We start from the raw sequence: 19,418 nt of genomic DNA, 5'->3' as shown, positions 1-19,418 counted from the left end.
GTAATTTTAGGCCATTCATCTGCAAATACAATGGAGTCCGACTAATTTTGGTAATCTAGATCAATAAAGTGCACTCTGCGCTAGACAAGAAGAACCTTATCGTACTGTGAATAGAGAGAGGGACGGAGAAAGACGTCTTTTCAAGGGGAGGAATTAGTGACTGGTTCCTTAAATGAATTGTTAATAAAAATCTTTAACGAATGCACAATAAGCGTGTTTAACTTTAAGGCGAGTTTAAATGACAAATCAAGAAAAGTTAGGCTGCAGTTCGCAATGATGTCGAAATAAATTGAGTGGACGCCTCCCGCACGACTTTGAATATTACTACTTCCACACGAAATCATTGATACACGGCGGTAAGGATTAGGTGTCATTTAAGTTCCATCAAAACCTTTAAAGATTGCAATTATTAAGAATAAAAGCAAAAACTCATTAAAATTCGGGAACAATAGACTGATGTAAACATTCGAGAGCTTAAAGTCATTCCGATGAACTGACAGACTAAACAAGTGGTCTGGCTTTTTCCACCAATGATAAATAAAACCGGTAATAACTTTTATATCAAAGAAAGAGCTCTAGAAATAATCACAATTCAATGTCACCGGGACTACTATACACTTCCAAACTTACATAAATATTTGATTTAATTTATTTTTAAAAGGGTTATATTTAGAAATTATCTTCAAGTACTCCATGACGTAGCTCCAGAGTGCAGGGAAGAGAGGGCATAACTTACCGATAGATTGGGACTGATCTGAGCAATCAGGCAATTATTCAGTGATTAATTATCTTAAGGTTAAATGATCGTGACAAGTATTTGATCAATTCAAAGAGAGCAGTGGAACCTTTTTTATATCTGATATCTTTGTCTCATATAGTTCAGCAGTTATCAAAATGTACAATGCACTCTTGTATTGTTTCAACAGTACATTAATTTGAGTCGTAGCATAGTCTGAAGTGCAGCATCTCGAGGCCAAAACGTATTCTAGAATAATCAAACGTTTCGCATACATTTTTGAATATTCATTTTGTTCAAACCTGTCCGGAATTGCGTCAGCAAATGTTCCGTTTCCGAATGAAATTCTTAACCCTGATGTTTAGTTCCCTGTCCCGCAGTACTTCAGGTCGTCGTCATTTGGGGTCTCTCTTTATACGCAGGTCACATTTTTTTTACTTTCAAGTTATTCCAGGTGATGTAATTTCTAACAGACGTCTTTATATTCGGTATTTACATAGAGAGCACTTCAGTAAGTCCTCTAATTACCACGTCAAATTTAATTAAATCCGATTTTAAAGACGCATTTTTTTTTTAAAGAAAAGAAATAATTTCCTACCAGATGTTTAAGGAAAATGAGACAGTTTTGCATGCATTCTGAACAAAGTAATTTTCCGAAATTTGAGAAAGCTGACATACGGGTACGCTTACCTACAGTGGGAAACATTGTAACAGTAGAACGCGTACTCCAGGCCCCGCGATCAAACTTTTATTTCATGTCGCCGTGGAAGTAGTTTATAGAAAATCACAATTTCTTTTAGAATTTGTAATAATGATAGAGTTCTGAAATATGAACATGCAATTAGCAATATTAGGGAGATTGGACGAATTCTGTACGGTATAGAATGCTTTCTTGGTCAATCGGTACAGATGGTTGAAAAAGAAAACTTTCGTGTTATTGGACGGTTTGGAAATCTGAGCAAGTGTCACCGTTTGATATTTCTTAATATCATAAAGTGCAAATAGTTTGTTTATTTTCGTGTTGGAAAAGCACTGTTTCTGATGGATGAAAAAAAAAAAACCAACCAACTAGCCCATGTGACATTTCAATTGCTGTTACCACCATGTTACTTTATAAATTTCAGGAAAAGTTCATTTCTCCTAAATCCACAGGCAAAGCAAACGGTTGTGGAATAAACCTATACAGAAGCGGCCATGCAAAGAGCCCAAACTTTCCCAGCAATCCATCACCAACACCGAACATACCAGAAGCCAACAAGCTCTGAGCACCGTAAAGTTCAAGCAATACCCACGCCACAAGAATCTGTACACTACCGTGAATTTATCGTAATTGGTCTTTCGCCCAAGTAAACAATTGACTACTATCGTTACCGTAATGAGAACGTATTATGTCAAGGTTACCATCGTCAGTTTATACCCTGTAAGTCTACCTACAGTGTAAGCTCAACCAACTCTACTTGTAAATACAACCTATTCAACAATGAAAGATGGTAGCTTATTTCTGACTTCCGAGCTCTATTTCATTGTTATCTAAACGTTTTTTGTCATATATGATATGAAATTTATTTGTTCGTCCGACTTTTGAAGGGATGAAGTTTGTGTTTACTATGGACGTTTTCCTTGCCATCTCCGTGGCAGAGATTGCGATTTATCTATTATATTGTGCTTGCTCTTTGAAGATGTACCAACCACTGAGAAACATTTTACCAAAGTTTATATTTCAGAGGCATGCGTTTTGTTTTACAGCTCCGATAGTTCGCTGATCATCGAAATGCTTAATTATCACATTAAGTTTAATCACTCCATTTTCACTTACTGGTGTTTGTTAGCCAGACGAGGATTATATAACATTAACTATTGGTTTTCTTAGAAACAATCTCTTTGAAATAACCATTGATGATATTTTGATTGCTAGGTAAACAAGGATTTCAGGAAGCTTCCGGAAAAAAAACCCCGTTTCTTTTAAATGCAGAATTTAGTTTTAGAAGTCCCAATTTAAAATAAGATGAACAAAATCCCATCTGGTATATACACAAGGAAAACGAATGCCTGTTTCATGTCTGCATAAGTCTGACTTGGATAATTTATAACAACAAAAATCACAGTTTAACGAGACTTTCGAACATTATGCTTGCTTAAATCTTAAATCGATGTATTTCAAATTTTCAATATTATGAAATTTTGAAAAGGCATATACAACCAAGTGCTCTAGAAGTTTACTCTTACTAATATAAAATACAGCGTCCATCTATCAAAGCTACAAAACATGAAGAAGAAAAAATGTCAACTTGTGCCCCTCACTACTTTTGTATAGGATACAGATAAGTATTTATAGTGTCTGATTTCAGAATTTTAAAAACATTCTTTGGAATGCATGGCTTTCGGTCAAATTCATGTTACATATCTGCTGTGATCCTTTTAATTCAAGGAAAAGTGCTTACTCATTTGATACCGAGACCAGAGGCTATACGTGTGTAATGCACGGATCTATTTGAAAGGAATTAAATATAAATGTTTAATGAATCGGTTAAGTATAAATAAATGAAAATTATCTTCTACAAATAGTTTTATTACTTACACAATGCTACGTTAAGCGAAGGTTTTCAAATGAAACACTTCAGCAAGGTTAAGCCAAATATTTCAGTTGGTTTGATATGAATTGACACTTTCATTTGAGAAAAGATTTGTTTCATCCTTGCGTTCCAACATAAAAAAGACATGCACGCAACTTTTTATTAAATGCAGCGTTTTAAATAGCATGAGTACCAATATACTTTATGTATAGTGAAAGCCGACATGGTAGAAAGCAACCATGGAAGGTGTAAGCAAAACTCCAAATACAGTAAGGTTTTGTTGAGAAAAAAAAGCAGAAATGTAAATAAAGCATCTACTGTCTACCAGCAAGGGACTACTGAAACAAAAAACTTCAAAAGAGGAAGTTACCCAAATGACTGTCAGTATTTCCTTACATTTAATGACCTAAGGCTATACTTACAACCTGCAAGTAAATACACACATTTATTAACTGGCGAGCAAAACGGGAGAACACGCCCGCGTGTTTTAAAATCGTTAAATTTTTGTCATTCATGAAAAACCACAAAATGTAAACACTACTGATTTGTTGCCATTAAACCCAATTAATTCTCAAAAGATTGCAATACATTTTTGCTACCTCCCCTTCCCAAATTCCCATATTTGTTTTCTTAATTTGATGTAAATATACAAGAACAAGCATTTCTAACTTTTAGCAAAATAGTATTAGATGTCGACCAAAGGGCGATACAGCTTTAATACTTAACCTCTTGAAAATAAAGACTAAAGCACGTTTGAAGACAAGGATGAAACCTAACAGTAACCATGGTTACCAGTATTAGAAATTCTGAATTTCTTATCCATAAATGGTCATTATTTACTAGTGTTGCATTCAGAGCAGTGAGGGACATAAGTCTCAGCTTCTGTGTGATAACTTACTTTACTGTTCTGTTGTATAGGAGGTAGTCGGTAACCTCCTTTCTCTCTGGAAGAATCTTGGATTGATAAAAGTAAGGGGATTCCGTATCGCCAAACTTAAACTCTTCCCCGCTCTGCACTCCCAGTGTCGTATACAATAGCAACAATATTATATATCTTGCCTTATCCAGCAACGGTGGCATGGTGGACCTGGAAAATGATGTTTCAATTTTGAATTTCATGAAATTTAATTTATACAACAATGATTGTCACTGTTACATAAATTACCGCTAATGATTTCCTTTATTAATGGTGCTTATGAACATAAATCATAAGTTATATTATATGAAATTACTGCATTTCGTCAATGATTATCAGTCTGTGTCCCATTTTGTATAGAGATATTGAAAAATGGGTAATTTTGTTTTCAAGGGTAAACATATACAATCATACATCAATGAATGTAAACCTTTATTCAAATTCAAATTAACAGTTAGAGCGTGCTTTGTTTTCTAACCCATCAACATGAGATAATCCTTGAAGTGTTTTTTTTTTATATACGCAACTTTAGATATCTCAATGAATCCTCGGGATATGGTGTGTGCTTGTATTTCAACACAGCAGGCATTCCCTTCAGAAGTCTGTCGGTAGCAATTTACCGAACACTGAACGACAAACGGTAGTAATTAGACAATTTGTAGGAAAACTACATGAACGACAATATGTCAGGTAAATGGAATGAAGAAAAATTAAATATACAAGTAATGGTCAATATTTTCTGCACACAGTTCAGAAAGCGAGAAACAGGTGGTCCATTCAATATCAGAGCACTGAAAATCTAATCACCGCCTGTACACCGGGAACTGCCGCGCTACTGAGGAGAAAAGCACACATCTCGGGGGATCACAATTTACCTTTCTGGATCCATGTAACTGCAAATGATGTCCAACTCATCCTATCATACGTAGTTTTCATTTTTTGTTTATAGATGTGCAAGTGATTGTAGACAACGCATGTAATATTTTAAAACTATCATTAACCCCCTTCTAAAACACTGAATATGAATAAACAATGACAGTATATTTATGTCTAAGTGTCAGAAACTAGAAGTCATTGCATTACTTTATGGTCGCACGTTTCAAGTTTTTTTTTTAATTTTGATTAATTATTACTGTGTAGGTATAAGAAAAGTAAGAATACCTTAGCCTGTTATTTCAGGTCATTGTTGCGTTCTCCGCAAATTCATCACAATGTGGTCATTCAAAAAAATGTATGTATTAAAAGCTTGACAAACGGCGTCCACTTCAAATGACATTTTGAAAAGTAACCTTCCAACCATAAACACACATTGCATACTGAACACAAATTCAAGAAAGTCGAAGGAACCAATAATAAACATATTTAAACATCCTGAATTAAAACAACGCTGAGCTCTCGTATGATAATGGGATGCAAGAAGATTGCTACCATCGTGTGATTTGCGATAAAACTTGTCATTAATCCGAGCTAATTTCTTGTAGTGGAGAAAGTTGGCAGGAACCCTGAAGCAGAGGGTGTCCGTCGGACGAGATCGATTCACTGCTACGTCTGCTGCATCCGTCGAGTAAAACTTGACTGAGACTCAGGTGGAAAAACGTCCAATTTTTTTCACAGATTTTTCTTATCACAAATTGCTTAACTCGTGCAAGCAAAAAACAGTAAGGAATCAATATTGTAATGCCTTAAAAAGTTCATCTCTCTGGTACACAGTACGATCCGATATTTTGTAATCCGTGGAATCGTGCTAACAGAATTAATCCATTCGCAGAACGGTCATTTTGGAAAACCGTCTTCCATAATGTCATGTATCACCGTGTCTCTCTGACAATCACTTTTTTCTCTTAATTCCATTGTTCCCAAAACTTAAATCAATACGTAAAATCAAGGGTTACACTAAATCTTGCACCTACAGAAAGTCATAATGACACATTTTTATTTTTTTTTTAACGTGAACTTATGCAATCTTTTGAAGTTTCACCTGGAAAGTAATTATTGAAAAGCTCATAAAACATAAATAATTGATAACTTACAAATTACTATTAGAAGAACTTTCCACATGGTTGGCGTTTCATGTTCTAGATCAAGCGAAGGAAGAGCGTGAAAGCTCTCTCGTACAGCGACTACCGAAGTACGATATGATTGGTTGGACAGAAAGTTAGTGGGCTGTATACAATCTACGTAGCATGTATAAATGAACAAAAATATATCTTTTTTCATATAATTCCATTTTCATTTACCTTTCAGTAGCCTTGAGCATGTTAAATTGATTTGCAGTCTATTAAAATTCAGAAGATTCGCCACTCCTTTCTTGAAATGTCGTTTGATTTTTCCATATAATCTAATTTTTTCTGATTTATGATATTGAGGTGTTTTTTTTTAAATAAAAGAATATCTCAACTGATTTTTTTTCTTCAATATTTTCCACAGATCATACACAGAAGACATTGTACGACTAACGGTAGATGGACAGTATCACGGAGAACTTAATTCTCTGTTTATTTAATACTTGATTCCTCTTGGGTAAGAAACTAAAAGTATTGTTCACCTGTTTCCAAGACGACTGGCCGACGCCAGAAACGTCACGGCCAGATGTAAACAGCCGACATAGCTGTCTGAGTGTTTGTAATTAGGGTACAATAAACCGATGGGCTACCACTGTTTTGACGCTCTAGATTTGTAATGTACACTTGTAATACACACGCTAGTTGTAGGTACCGAGTACATGTTCCTGGCCACACGCCGAACAGGACCCCGTGACCTCAGGTGGTGGAGCAAGGAAGCGATGGATCTCTCTCGACCAATAACGAAATCTGATCGTGTGTCCATCAACCTGCTAAAACCTTTCAACAAAATGCATCCCATAACAATAGGCCATTCCAAGTTATTTTTTGTTTCTACTCCATAACACCTCTATCAATTGAGGGAAAATGTAAAAGGTGTTTATCGCACGATCGTCTTTCAGAAGTGGTACCATTTTGTGCCAGATTGCCAATGACCAACATGGGGAGAAAAATGCTCCGTGTGGCACATAATGTATTGTGGTCCAGTTCTTAATTTGCTCTAGGTAACCTTAAATCTTTTCAAGAAGAAAACTATTTAACTTTCAAATATACGCATGCTAAATAGCACCTGTAAATCAAAGTAACTTGTTGATTTAATGAAGTGATTAAGAGTTTTATCAATGTAAATGACAAACTTGACAAGAAAACAAATTAATTACTGTATGTATATCTCAGTTTTTGTTATACACGATTAATTCCTTTAGATGTGTGACATCTTTATTTCATTTAATAGTTATATTTCTTTGGTGACGACAGTTGGTGAAATGATGTGTTAATGGTATGAGATAACACACCCGATCAAAATACAGATGCACATTTCTCTCAAGGTTAAAAGACAATAGCAGCGTCACAATCCTTATAAAGAAAATATTTAAAATTTTTGTGAGGACATCTGAAACATGAACGTTGTCAAAAGATGATATGCCAAGTCTGCCTTCAGATATTATTCAACCTCATGTTGATTTTATCTTATAACATTATTGTTTTTTCAGATGTGAACGAGTGCAGTCCTTATTTGTATACAAACCACATTAAAGTAATTGTCATAATGTTAAACATTTTGATGTGGGATAACTAATGAATCTTTTCTAACTTTATTTTAGAGCTATTCGCTTTAAGATTGTTTAACCATTTTAAACGCAGTGATGAGAGCTCATTGGCGAATGCTGGTTTTATACATGTAATAGAACCACTCACATATTCATACATTTTTGATTTTTATAAAAGGTTTAACAGTTTGTCACAAAGGAATTACTTTATATACAATAACTTGATTTAATATCATGTGTGGGTGTCATCTCATGACTTCATGAAACTTGACCCTGGAAGTATCCACTGGGTGCGATTGTAGACATATTCAACAACATGGTTTCCAATTTATCGAAAGAGGGTTTAGTTTACATAACTTGAGTTGTAAATTATGAGCTTCATATGACAAGTCCCTCTGATTAATGCCCACTCTCTCATATTTTTGCGTCATAAAATCTGTGCGAAAACTGGCACAAATTAAGAATGTGTCAGATCCTCTGCGTCTGAAGTCTGGGGCTGAATCATATCGGCTTCCATGGATTTGCCTAATTTGTCTCCAGACCAATATCCATTTACAAGACGGTCTAAGACCAAGTAATCGAAGGATTTCCCGTAGAATTAGATCAATTTATAAATAAATAATTCATACATCATTTCTGTCTATAGCCCGTAATCTCCCGTCACCCTTGAGGCTTCCACGTCGAATGAGTAACAAGCGGCTAATGTAAAATAGTCCAATTATACACGTTAGTAAGACGAAAATTGCTAAATAAAGACACATTTTCTTCAAGATTTCCCCGTCGAAGTTAAATATTTATACTACTTTCACTGATAAGCACTCACTAATTTGAATTATGAATCTGAAAAAGCCTCTAGACTACACAGTAGCAAGTGTTTGAGAGTTAAAGCCATTCATCACAAGTTCAAGGTCACTGTTTCACTGAACTATGCATATTGTCGTGACATCGTAAAATACTTTTGGCTCTCTACATCGTAATGGATACCTTGCATGTTTTGAATTGGCTAGGGTATTCTTATAGCGCGATCTGATTTCTAGCAACCTAAAAATAAGCTTTCATTTTTCAAATTGTACTAGATGATCGGATGATGATACGGGTAATTTTGGTCATGAATCACTTTCTATAGCGTCGTAATGTCTCTTTTTGCAATTCTCCTTGTTAGTTCAAGGCAGTGTGTCTCCTTCCGATAGAAGCAAGAGCAGTGTGTGTTACAATGGACTTCCCGTGGCTTTGTTTTCTGTATCGTGTCGTGGTTCTTCTGATCTTAGTTCATTCACATCATACGGAGGTTCGAATCTCCTAGACGCCATTGTGAGCAACAACAGTTTTGAATTGCATCATCCACACATAATCAGCCTTCCCCTCTCAGACCTGAGTTTAAGACTATTCGGGACAATCGTATCTTAAGATTCACGACTATTGTACAATAAATTACTTTCGGGATTTTTCTCATTTATTTCCGGCATGCTTAGTGAGACAGATGTCTCGTAAGGAATTTAAGAGTATCTGTGACATTTATCTGGTATTGACCGGATAATCAAACAATTCTACAGGCTGACATTTATCTGGTATTGACCGGATAATCAAACAATTCTACAGGCTGATTGGCTGAAGTTTCCGTATTGAATTGACAAGTTCCGTAACTTGTAGAAATATTGAATATACATTTCGCCTAAGAGTGTTTTCTTTTATATTTTTAGCCATATCTTATTTCAGTTACTTGTACTCTCGTTAATGAGTTTTAAGAATGAGAGCATAATTGAATGCATACTTTTTTCAAATATATTGCATGTTTATATTTTCCCTTACATTCTTACAAAGAACACTTTTTTCTATTCAGAAAATTTAGTGTGAAAATTTATGTTAAATTTCAAAGAATGTAAGAAATTTATTTTTGAAAAATGTTTATGCTAAATCAGGAAGGAACTTGGACTGGGAATTGATGATGAGTGCATTTTTCATCTCGTTTTTTTTTTTCTTCTTCAGCGGAATGTGAACAAACTTTGACAGATAAACTTGCAAACTAAGGAGCCGCATTGTAAAACCGTTCAGGAATACTCAACAGCCTTTAGAGGCACGTGGTAGTTTTAATACAAGCAACATTCTCTTATCCTTATACCGTTATCAATACTGCAATAGAAATATTTCAGTTCTTGGTTTAAATTAATCTTTGATGCATGTACCAACATTTACATTACTTACTATTACATGTATAAGGCAAAAGGTAACTTTTGACATTTAAATAACCTAGTTCTACATTTGAGGTGATAGAGTCCCTTTGAAACATAACTATACATATAACCTCTCTGAAATATAAAAAGACACCCCCAGAACGTATATAGGTAAAATACTGTATACAGTTTGACACATGTAAAATGTCAAGGTTGTAAAATTTTATATGACAATAAACGTAGGCAATCTAAAACTAAAAGATTATGCTACAACGGGAGCAGTCACAGGACATATTGAAATGAGGGATTGAGACTCAAATTTATACCTTTTCAGTTCCCCCCAAAAGGGGAGGGGGTGAAGACCCCAAAGTGGCAAAAATGACATTTCTTGTTTTAAAAAGTTTTCATCCAAGGGAGGGGTGCAACTCCCTTACCCCCTCTAGATCCACCACAGCACAAATTCTTCTGTGTTCTTGTTCTGATTTTTAACTTTATTCTAAATTTTGGATGATGAAATTACGAAGGAGGAAGATCAAGGGTATATTCCACATTTTAAAACCATATCTTGGTTCCCGACCCACCAAAAATATCTTCATAATTGGCGTTTTCACTCTTGGTGTGTTTTTACACGCTGCAATGCCGCAATGAACATTTTTGTTCCCATTGAATACATTTCATCGGTTCAGATTATGTACAGGATCTGAGACGAGTTTCCAGATTTTCCCATTTTCACACCGCTTGTTTCCAATCAACCGTAGCGACTACACGAAAATACAACCCCCTGTTAAAGACAAGGGGCATATTGGAACTGAGAGGAGGCTAGCTAAAGGATGCTGCTGATACCTCCAAAACTTTGCCTTCTACAAGTGTTTTCAAATTAAATATTATTGAGGCATACTGTGGTTTATCCCCCCCACAAAAAAGTCTTGATAGCCATAACACAGTAGGTCTTTATATAAAAAGAACATTGTTAAAATGTATAAAAGCTGACGTCTTTTAATAGCACTGTTACTTTTTTCCAAAGCAATTGAAAGTTAAATTTTGTTACCACGACTCATATATTAAAATAATGTTGTCTGGTATTTTGAATTAAGAATTCATGATCAGTGTATTAAGATCCAATTATAATTGGAGACTCCAACTACAAGCACCAATTTTGCAAGTAAGGACTCCACTATGCAACACTTAAAGAAACAACTCTGGTATTAGCGAGGGTTAAAGACACTACCCCAATATTCCGACTATTTATCCTTTCCAGTGTTGGAAACAATTTAAAATCTAATTAGAGAATTCAACTTTCTAGTTATTTTACATTTTCACATACAGGTGAGCCTGAAAATTTCTGGAAAAAAATATTCATGACTTACTTGAACTAGTTAGCCGGCGTTGCTTGGAAAGGCAATATTTAGTATATCCTTCCATGAACATAGATAGTGTAAATGCATTAGTTCTTGTTTGCAGAGAAAAATAGAAAGTAGCCACCATGTGTAAATACCGGTATATCATCAGAAGCCGGCATCAATTGCGCCTGCGTCAAAAGGGCACCCTATCTCACGTGACTGGTACGTAAAGTTTAGTAGAAGGAATTATCAATTCGCACAGAATCCATTTGAGTCATCTTTCTCATTTAATGAACAAGGCGTTAAGAGAGTAATCGATATTTGTCTGACCATTCGAAGACAGCAAGGACGCCCCTGACCATTGATCGACCAGCTAATACTTCCTCTGATACTCTCCAACATACCGTTTTTTGATAGATCGCCCTATTAGGGGGGTACTTGTAATTTTGGTGTTATTAAAGGGCGTCATATATGTTAACAAGAATTTGAACACTCTCAAGCATGTTGATTCGAGAGCAAAAGTGCCTTTTGTAGCTTATTTTAAACATGACTTGTGAGATCAAAAGGCGTTTAATGTAAGCATTTGATTTAAAGTTTATCAGCCACTAACGTCTTAAGTGTACACCTGATAATGCCACCTAACACAGGATATAAACAGTTATGTCAGGGGCAGTCTAACGATCGATACATTGGTGGAATTCCATACCAAGGGATTAATATTCTATGCAAACCGATTTCTGCAATTGATATGCTGCACCGTTCCGGCAAGGGTCGAGTTTCAGTTCCAATGTTTAAATATTTTGAACACTGGTGAACACATAAGCATTTTAAGGCTTTTAAATTTTGAAATCTGAAATTGAAATTAAAATTATTTTTCCTTATAGCCCTGTGGTCTTCCAATCAATTTTGCAGCTGTTTGATCTAGCTATTATTATTTATTTATTACATGTATTTGACATCAGCTGTTATGTACCTTCATGTAGAACAACATCTCGTACTTTTACGACGGCACTCTGACGCGGACAGTCTTGTAATTTTGATATTTGATAAGCCGAGAGGAGGTGATCGAGTCAAGATATTTTGTTAGAGGAATTAGAACAGATTAACAATATTATCGCGATAAATCTGTCATTCCATATGATATCAGTCTCCCAATTGACACAATCTGGAATTCCTTCGCCAGGTATATACTGTAAAATAACGACAAACACCCAATGCCAATAACCATATTTGACAACACTTAAACCTTACAAAAGGTATGTAAATGATCTTGCGCATTTCAAGAATTCCAAACTTGTAAAGGGTTTCTTTTTTGGTAGTGTTTGCACAGATTACATAACAATCTCTCCTACCTTAGGTTGCGTCATCTATCATTTCTTGTAGCTGCCAGAAATAAGTCCAGAGAAAACGAGGAAGACCATGGTCGGAGGTAAATCACCAAGCACTAGTAAACACTGACAGTATCGTCTCCAATGACTATTGATAAGATAATTTCACTTTTCCCATCTGCCATGACTTGTGTGTAGGCTGAGGCCCTTGTGATGAACATTAGGACATTGTCTATTTCGGAATTGCATTCCTGTTTTGGTAGCGTGGGGGGTGGGCTTTCTGAAAAAGAGGAGGGCATTCCAATATCATATTGCATTATTTCATATATTGATTGTCACACCATAGTCACCGTTGAGATAAAGGCGAGAGAGAAAAAACAATGACTAATGTAAATATTTTTGCGATACGATAATATCAATCAGGTAAATGTAATGCCTATAATTATATTTTTATGATCTCGTGTACCCAGAGACATGATATGTATGAGCGTGGATTGGATGGTCTCTATTAGAGAGGAATATAAGAAGAATAGAAAACAATAAAGGTGAGAAAAAAGGTTTTAGATTACTAATTGAAATTGACAGTGACGCGTTCACTCGTTTGTTTTACGTCGATTCAAGAGTATTTCACTTATATGTAGCAACAACGGTGGTGGGTATCCATGCAGTTTCTTGTCTATACCAAGTCGCCGGGAAATTTCTCCCAGCATGTTTGTATCAACAATACCATTGTAAATAGATAAGGATAGTTTTTTAACGAGTGCATTGTACATATAACCCAATATTACAATTTAGTAGTTTGTGTATGTAAATGCAGGCCTGTAACATAAATAACTGGATTGGTTCAGAAGGCGGTTCCACAGTGAGAGCTGGTAGAAGGAGTGTAAAATTATGAAATTACCACTAAAAGCCATGCTAGTGGATCCAAAATAGCATTTTGTTGGATAACACGTTTGTCAGTCCTAAAGCCTGAGCTTTCGTCCTATTACTGACGTCATATATTAAATGTTTCTAATTTTATGTTTCCGGACAAACAAAAGGTCAGAAATTATGGATTCTATGTTTACAGAACCACCATCACATTAATTAAGGATTGATTGATCATCCATGATTTCACGGATTTTCCCTATTGATATGAAACATTATAGATGAGGTTTTGGTCCGATGTTCGGGTTCCGTTTAGTCACTTTCGTGGGAGATCTCGCCACTGATAAAACAAGATAAAAACCCAGTGTGGAGGCTGAAATCTTAACAGATTACATTCTTAGTAATTATTTCAAATGAATTTTATGCATGGTTTTATATTATTTTATTCCTTTTCTTGTGTAAATCTGTAATAATCTTCATAAAGAATACAAAATATACAAATCTGTACGAAATGTCATAGAATGTATGTGTACATATTAAAACATTTTGAAGAGGCATTGAAGAGTGAGATGAAATAGCATGCTACCAGATAGGCCTTGTGACGTTTCAGGTCAATCAAACATCAGATATTCAATTCGTAAGGAAGTAGTAAAGTAATTTCTTTGACATTAATCAACAGCATTACCAATCACAGATGAGACAATTGAATCGTGTTCAGCTTGTCCTCTGCTAATGAAATGAAACTTTGAGTATCATTCATGTCACTTCATTTAGTAACGTACGTTTAATATGTCTTTCGGTTACCCCTATTGATTTTGACAAAATGAACTAAGCGTGTATTGACAGTTCTTGTTATTGTTAAGAATATGAAATGCGAACACTCTAACCAGTTATCTAGATCAGGTATGTTAAGTTATGAAGGTTATGTTTGGAAAAGGTTGTTTCTTTTCTCAAAGTAGAGAGGCTTTTCCTCCAAACACCCCCGAAATCCTGGATCAGAAAATGGAAACTATCAAAGGTACCTAGCATTCTTAAGGTTAACTGGATTATTCGAGGAGGGTGGTATCTGCAGACCCATGATTAATATGAGATTGTGGACGACAGAACATAAAGAGAACAAAAAGCAAAACTGTAGATGTTTCCAATATCCCAACAAATAATTGGCCCGATATCCTCGGCATGGGGTAAAAATGTGACAGTTTTACGCATCTCCTTATCAAGGCGGAGATTCAGGAATATAATATGAGTGTATTTTGTAACAATATCGGGTATTATTTGGATAATAATAATGCATTCACAGAGATGGTTACGTCGGCCAAGTTATGTGACATACGACATGATGGGCGTCTTCTTCTTTTTTTCAAATTATTCTTGAATTACAGAATGTAATTTTAAGGAATCTCGCGAATTGCATGCAATGTGGAGGGGTTAAATTCTTCAATGGGGACAGGGATAGTATAACTAGCAAACGCGAAAATTACCGGTTACAGCGCTAAACCAAACGATGATGTCGACGCTTCATTAAGCGTTGTTACTAAAATTACAAACGATACGCGTTCCCGAAGACAGAAATAGGCACAATCTTTTTCTCATTTTCATGGTTGTCAGCTGATGAAAGGTGGTGTGTTATTCTAATAATCAATTATGCTATGGTCCACAATTTTCTCTCGAAAGTCGAGACACCTATTCTCCATATACACGGAAAGAGTCAAGCTTCGCAAGATACTGAATGGACGCTGCCACTCGGTAGGTTATCAAAATATGGAATGGGCACTTCAGAAATCTCTCGCTGACTGTTGCAGAAAATAATAAACTCTGATGGCATAAAGAAAGTTGTTCTTTTTTTTCATATTGTGTCGATTACTGATACAAAGTGGTATCCAAGTGTTAAAATAAGCACTTTTAATAAAAGATATGGTAGCCTGATACTACAGATATTGTAATTGTTGTACATAAGTGTACTTTGTAAATTTTGTCAACAGAGAAGTCAACATCTAAGTGTAAATCTTCCGATAATAAATAGTAAAAAGGCACTAAAGTTGTTTTTGATCTCTAGTGGGAAAATTGTTCAAGCTATTTGCATTGAATTTTTTCTATCCCGTGAAATTTAAAGAATTTCACTTTAAGTTTTCATTTTGACTTGTGATCTTAATGGCTAAACGTAAATCATATTTAATATTTGGCAGTGTCGTTTTTATAATAATGAAAATTAGTCTTTTTGATCACAATTAATGAATTTCGATATAAAATTCTCAGCATTTGGCAATCTATTGAAAGTTACAAATATTGCTTCTTTAAAGAAACTTTTCATTTAAATATAAATGATGCATATTTTACTATTTCCTTAATATCTATTTAACCCGGTTTATGAGACGTAACCTGGAATTAGACAGATGTCGATTCGCTGTCAATACACGATTTGTCATAAAGTCGTCATGTAATCCTTGATCTTGTGTTCCGGTTGAGTGGCTGATTCTACTCCCTGCGACAAGTTCAGCTAACCGGGTACAAATTACGTGAATTTTTACAAACATTCGGACAATAACAATCTGCCTCGATATCTTTAATCCTATTTAAAAGAAGTCATCCTGATTTAAACAAGATTTCATGCTTTTACAAGGGATATTGGATCTTGCTAAGTCATGATAAAAGTCATACAGTTCAAAAAATAAGTCAAAAACTAACAAATAATAATAATAATAGATAAAACTTTTAAAAATGGATGGAAAAAACCCAGTACATTCCAGTTATCTCATTTTAGATCTAAACACATCATTTCGTTATAATTGAATATGATTAATTTGATTTTAAACAAATTTACAGAAATTTCTGGAGGGAAATTAAAACGGAAGAAAAATAAGCAAGTAATCACGATACAAGATTCCTTGCATTTCTTCGGATACATCTTATCGTTATATAACGAGGGAAAATCACAGGTAACTTACCTGTAAATGCACACTGAAATTTCACAAACATTCACGAGAAGTATTTATCCATCAAGTGCAAAAATGACTATCTGACTTTAATATCGCCCGCTGAACGGCATTTTGTGCAAAAATGATCATTTTAAAGCACCCTATAGACCGAAACATTTATCACGAATTGACATTTTTCATTTATACTATGCATGCTTTACTCCCACCGAAAGGCGGGGCTTTTGTTTAGAATGGAAAAAAAATCACGCCAATCTCTGCATCTTAATATTTACCTAAAAAATTTAATTACTTTTACTTCAAGGCCCGCATTTTCACTGCCGGAAAAGGGAGCACAAATTACTTTCATTGTATAAAAATGAGCAAACAATGTTGAACGTGAAATTAAAAAAAAATGAAACAAGATTAAATAATTTTCTAGATGTATATACAAATAACACATGCAACGTTTGACCGCACTAACCTGTGCTCTTTTCTCCTGGGGCGAATTGTCCGTGTTATTCCTTTACCACATACAAGGGGAGATTGAGGACCCTCACTGCGACAAAAACACACTCTCAGAATTGAAATATTACTCCGCAATCAAACCAAACAACAAACTAAAACATGATTCATCAAAGATTTTTGAAAGTTGTTACAATGCCCATTGCGCCATCCTAAAGAGTAATTAGTGCCGATTCACTCTCGACGAAACATCAGCAGTGAAAGGCCAGACTCTACCATCAGAGGACTATTCTAACAATATATACTATATCGACTTTAAAGGTTTGCCGATTTTTTTTTTTTTTATTTCAGTATTAAGATATTGTTATTTAAATCGGGAAAACATTGGTAGATAATATCACATACCTAATACTGAGTATTCATTTGCGACATGGAATGCATTCTTGTTAACACAAACACAGATGAGTACAGAAAAATAAAAATATCTAGCACAGTACTATCAATTAATAAACACAAGGACCCTTAATAAATGATTTTTTGATTTCGTGATCGACCTTATAACCGCCATGTATTTAATTAAGGATCATCAAATGCTCATGTTTAACATTTGATTAAACGGAATTCCCCTCGCTCTTCTTGAGACAGAAAGAATGTAAAGAAATATCAAACGAATGTATATGAGCTCATTTTGTGACAGCGGACAATTTTATAAACTAATTGCTTATTTATTAAACACACCACTTCTTATCAGAGCGCACTTTCGCATCGACAATCATTAGCGAAACAAGTATGCTGAAGCTCCACCCTCACCGGTTAGCTCACAAAGAGACAATGGATGTAACTAATCAAGGGTACACTTCAAATCGCAACTCAGTCTAGTAGACGTCAAAGAAAGCACCGTCAAAGATTTTCAGAACCAGATACGCGCAAGGTCACGTGTAAAATACTTCGAATACCAAGTAAGTATAAAATATAGTTCCAGTGAAGGAAAAAAACCACACAATTTGACAGAGTAAATATTGTCATATCTATACACACATGTTGGCTGTCAGTTGAAAGTTTTATACCACAAAACTGATTTATTGTTGACACAAGTAATCTATCTAAACACCAATTCATTTTTTAATATCGATCATGGAATGGTTATACAGAAGGGGCCCTTCTTTATAAGATGTCTCTCATAGGAAGCTAATCCTCTGGTATGTCTGGAAAAAATGCTAACGATTTCTAAAACGTTAGCTTCCTGGAATAGAAAGGCGACAAATCTACGTGTTTGGAGAGAGTTATTACAAAAAGTGGGTTGAAATGATTTCTTGGTACCCCAAAACTAAAAAGTGCTGGTCGGTAAGACGAAAGGAGTTCCAGAACTGCAACTCTATAAAATAATACATGTACAATAGAAACAGACTAGAGAGCTTTTCTACTTGCAGCTTTTTGGATAATATATCCTGATTTTAGAGAGCTTTCCGGTCTATCCCAATTTTAGTGTGTTATCCTATGTATCACTATTTTAGAGAGCTCTTCGGTTTATCCCAATTTTAAAGACCTCTGATCTATCCCAGTTTTACAACTCTCTCCGTTTTATCCAAATTTCAGAGCTCTCTCCGGTCTATCCCAATTCTAGAAAGCTCTCCGGAATATTCCAGTTCTAGAGAGTTCTTCGGAATATTCCAATTTTAGAGAGCTTTCCCGATCTCTCCCAATTTTACAACTTTCTGTTTTATCCCAATTCTGGAGAGCTTTCCGGTCTATTCCCATTTTAGAGAGCTCTCCCGATCTACCAGTCTCCTGATTTTTCTGTTCTTAACGAAGTTGCAGTAGTCCATATTACGATGAAAGATTATGTTCGGAACTAATCTTTTAACAGAGTTTAGATTTGACGAAAACAATAGTATTTGGTAACCTATATGAGAACACAAATTGAAAAACCAACTTACCTCCTTAATAAACTGTAAAGTGTGTCTAATAAAGGTGGAAATGGACTATTTACTTGATAAATAATGCATGGTCATCATCGAATGCAATTAGATATTAACATGAAAATTCGAAGTATTAGACCGCAAGTCACAAAAAAACGCAAAAATACGATAACCTGCAATCGACGACATATAGTATGGAAATTGTAGCGCCGTCTGTTCGCACGTACCATGAAGGGTAAAAAACCACAAATTCCAATATGATGATAATAAAAATCGTAAAATATTTTAAAAATTTTGAAGTCGAAAACCTACGTCATTAGAGCTGAACGTCACCCCGAATGAACGGAAGCGTCCAATTAATTCACGATTCCTCTCGCAATATAATTGTTGAATCATGCTGCAGACATTCTCCGCATTAGAGTATCGTGTGAATCGGAAATATGTCCACTGGATATAGCTTCATGTTTTATTGATGTTTCAGAGGAAACGGTTGTAGCCATAATTTTTTTGATGGCAATGGTACCTGCGGAAAAAACTTTTTACCATTTCAACAGAACACGTCAATGAACACTTGCGTGTCG

At 35.1% G+C, this 19,418-nt stretch overlaps 1 protein-coding gene across 8 annotated transcripts in view; it reads right to left on the bottom strand.

Moving 5' to 3' along the window:
- Nucleotides 1-19,418, bottom strand: part of LOC125671834 (protein NDNF-like) — a 46,526-nt gene that overhangs the window by 6,485 nt on the left and 20,623 nt on the right. For 2 of the 8 annotated variants that reach the window (XM_048907776.2, XM_048907774.2), the window contains 3 exons: nt 16,938-17,012; nt 12,699-12,954; nt 4,208-4,396 (listed from right to left, as the gene is read on the bottom strand). In XM_048907776.2, coding sequence (XP_048763733.1) covers nt 4,208-4,389 — 182 coding nt within the window. In that variant the 5' untranslated portion in view covers nt 4,390-4,396; nt 12,699-12,954; nt 16,938-17,012. Of the gene's footprint in view, nt 1-4,207; nt 4,397-5,386; nt 6,967-11,373; nt 12,001-12,698; nt 12,955-16,486; nt 16,631-16,937; nt 17,013-19,418 lie in introns of those variants that run through there. The other 6 variants (XM_048907779.2, XM_056162383.1, XM_048907778.2 and 3 more) reach the window with 6 other exon arrangements.

The sequence above is a fragment of the Ostrea edulis genome, chromosome 4 (genome assembly GCF_947568905.1).
Source record: "Ostrea edulis chromosome 4, xbOstEdul1.1, whole genome shotgun sequence".
NCBI classification, from domain to species: Eukaryota; Metazoa; Mollusca; class Bivalvia; order Ostreida; family Ostreidae; genus Ostrea; species Ostrea edulis.
The sequence above is the reverse complement of the archived record's forward strand: the minus strand, read 5'-3'. Positions and strand labels throughout refer to the sequence as shown.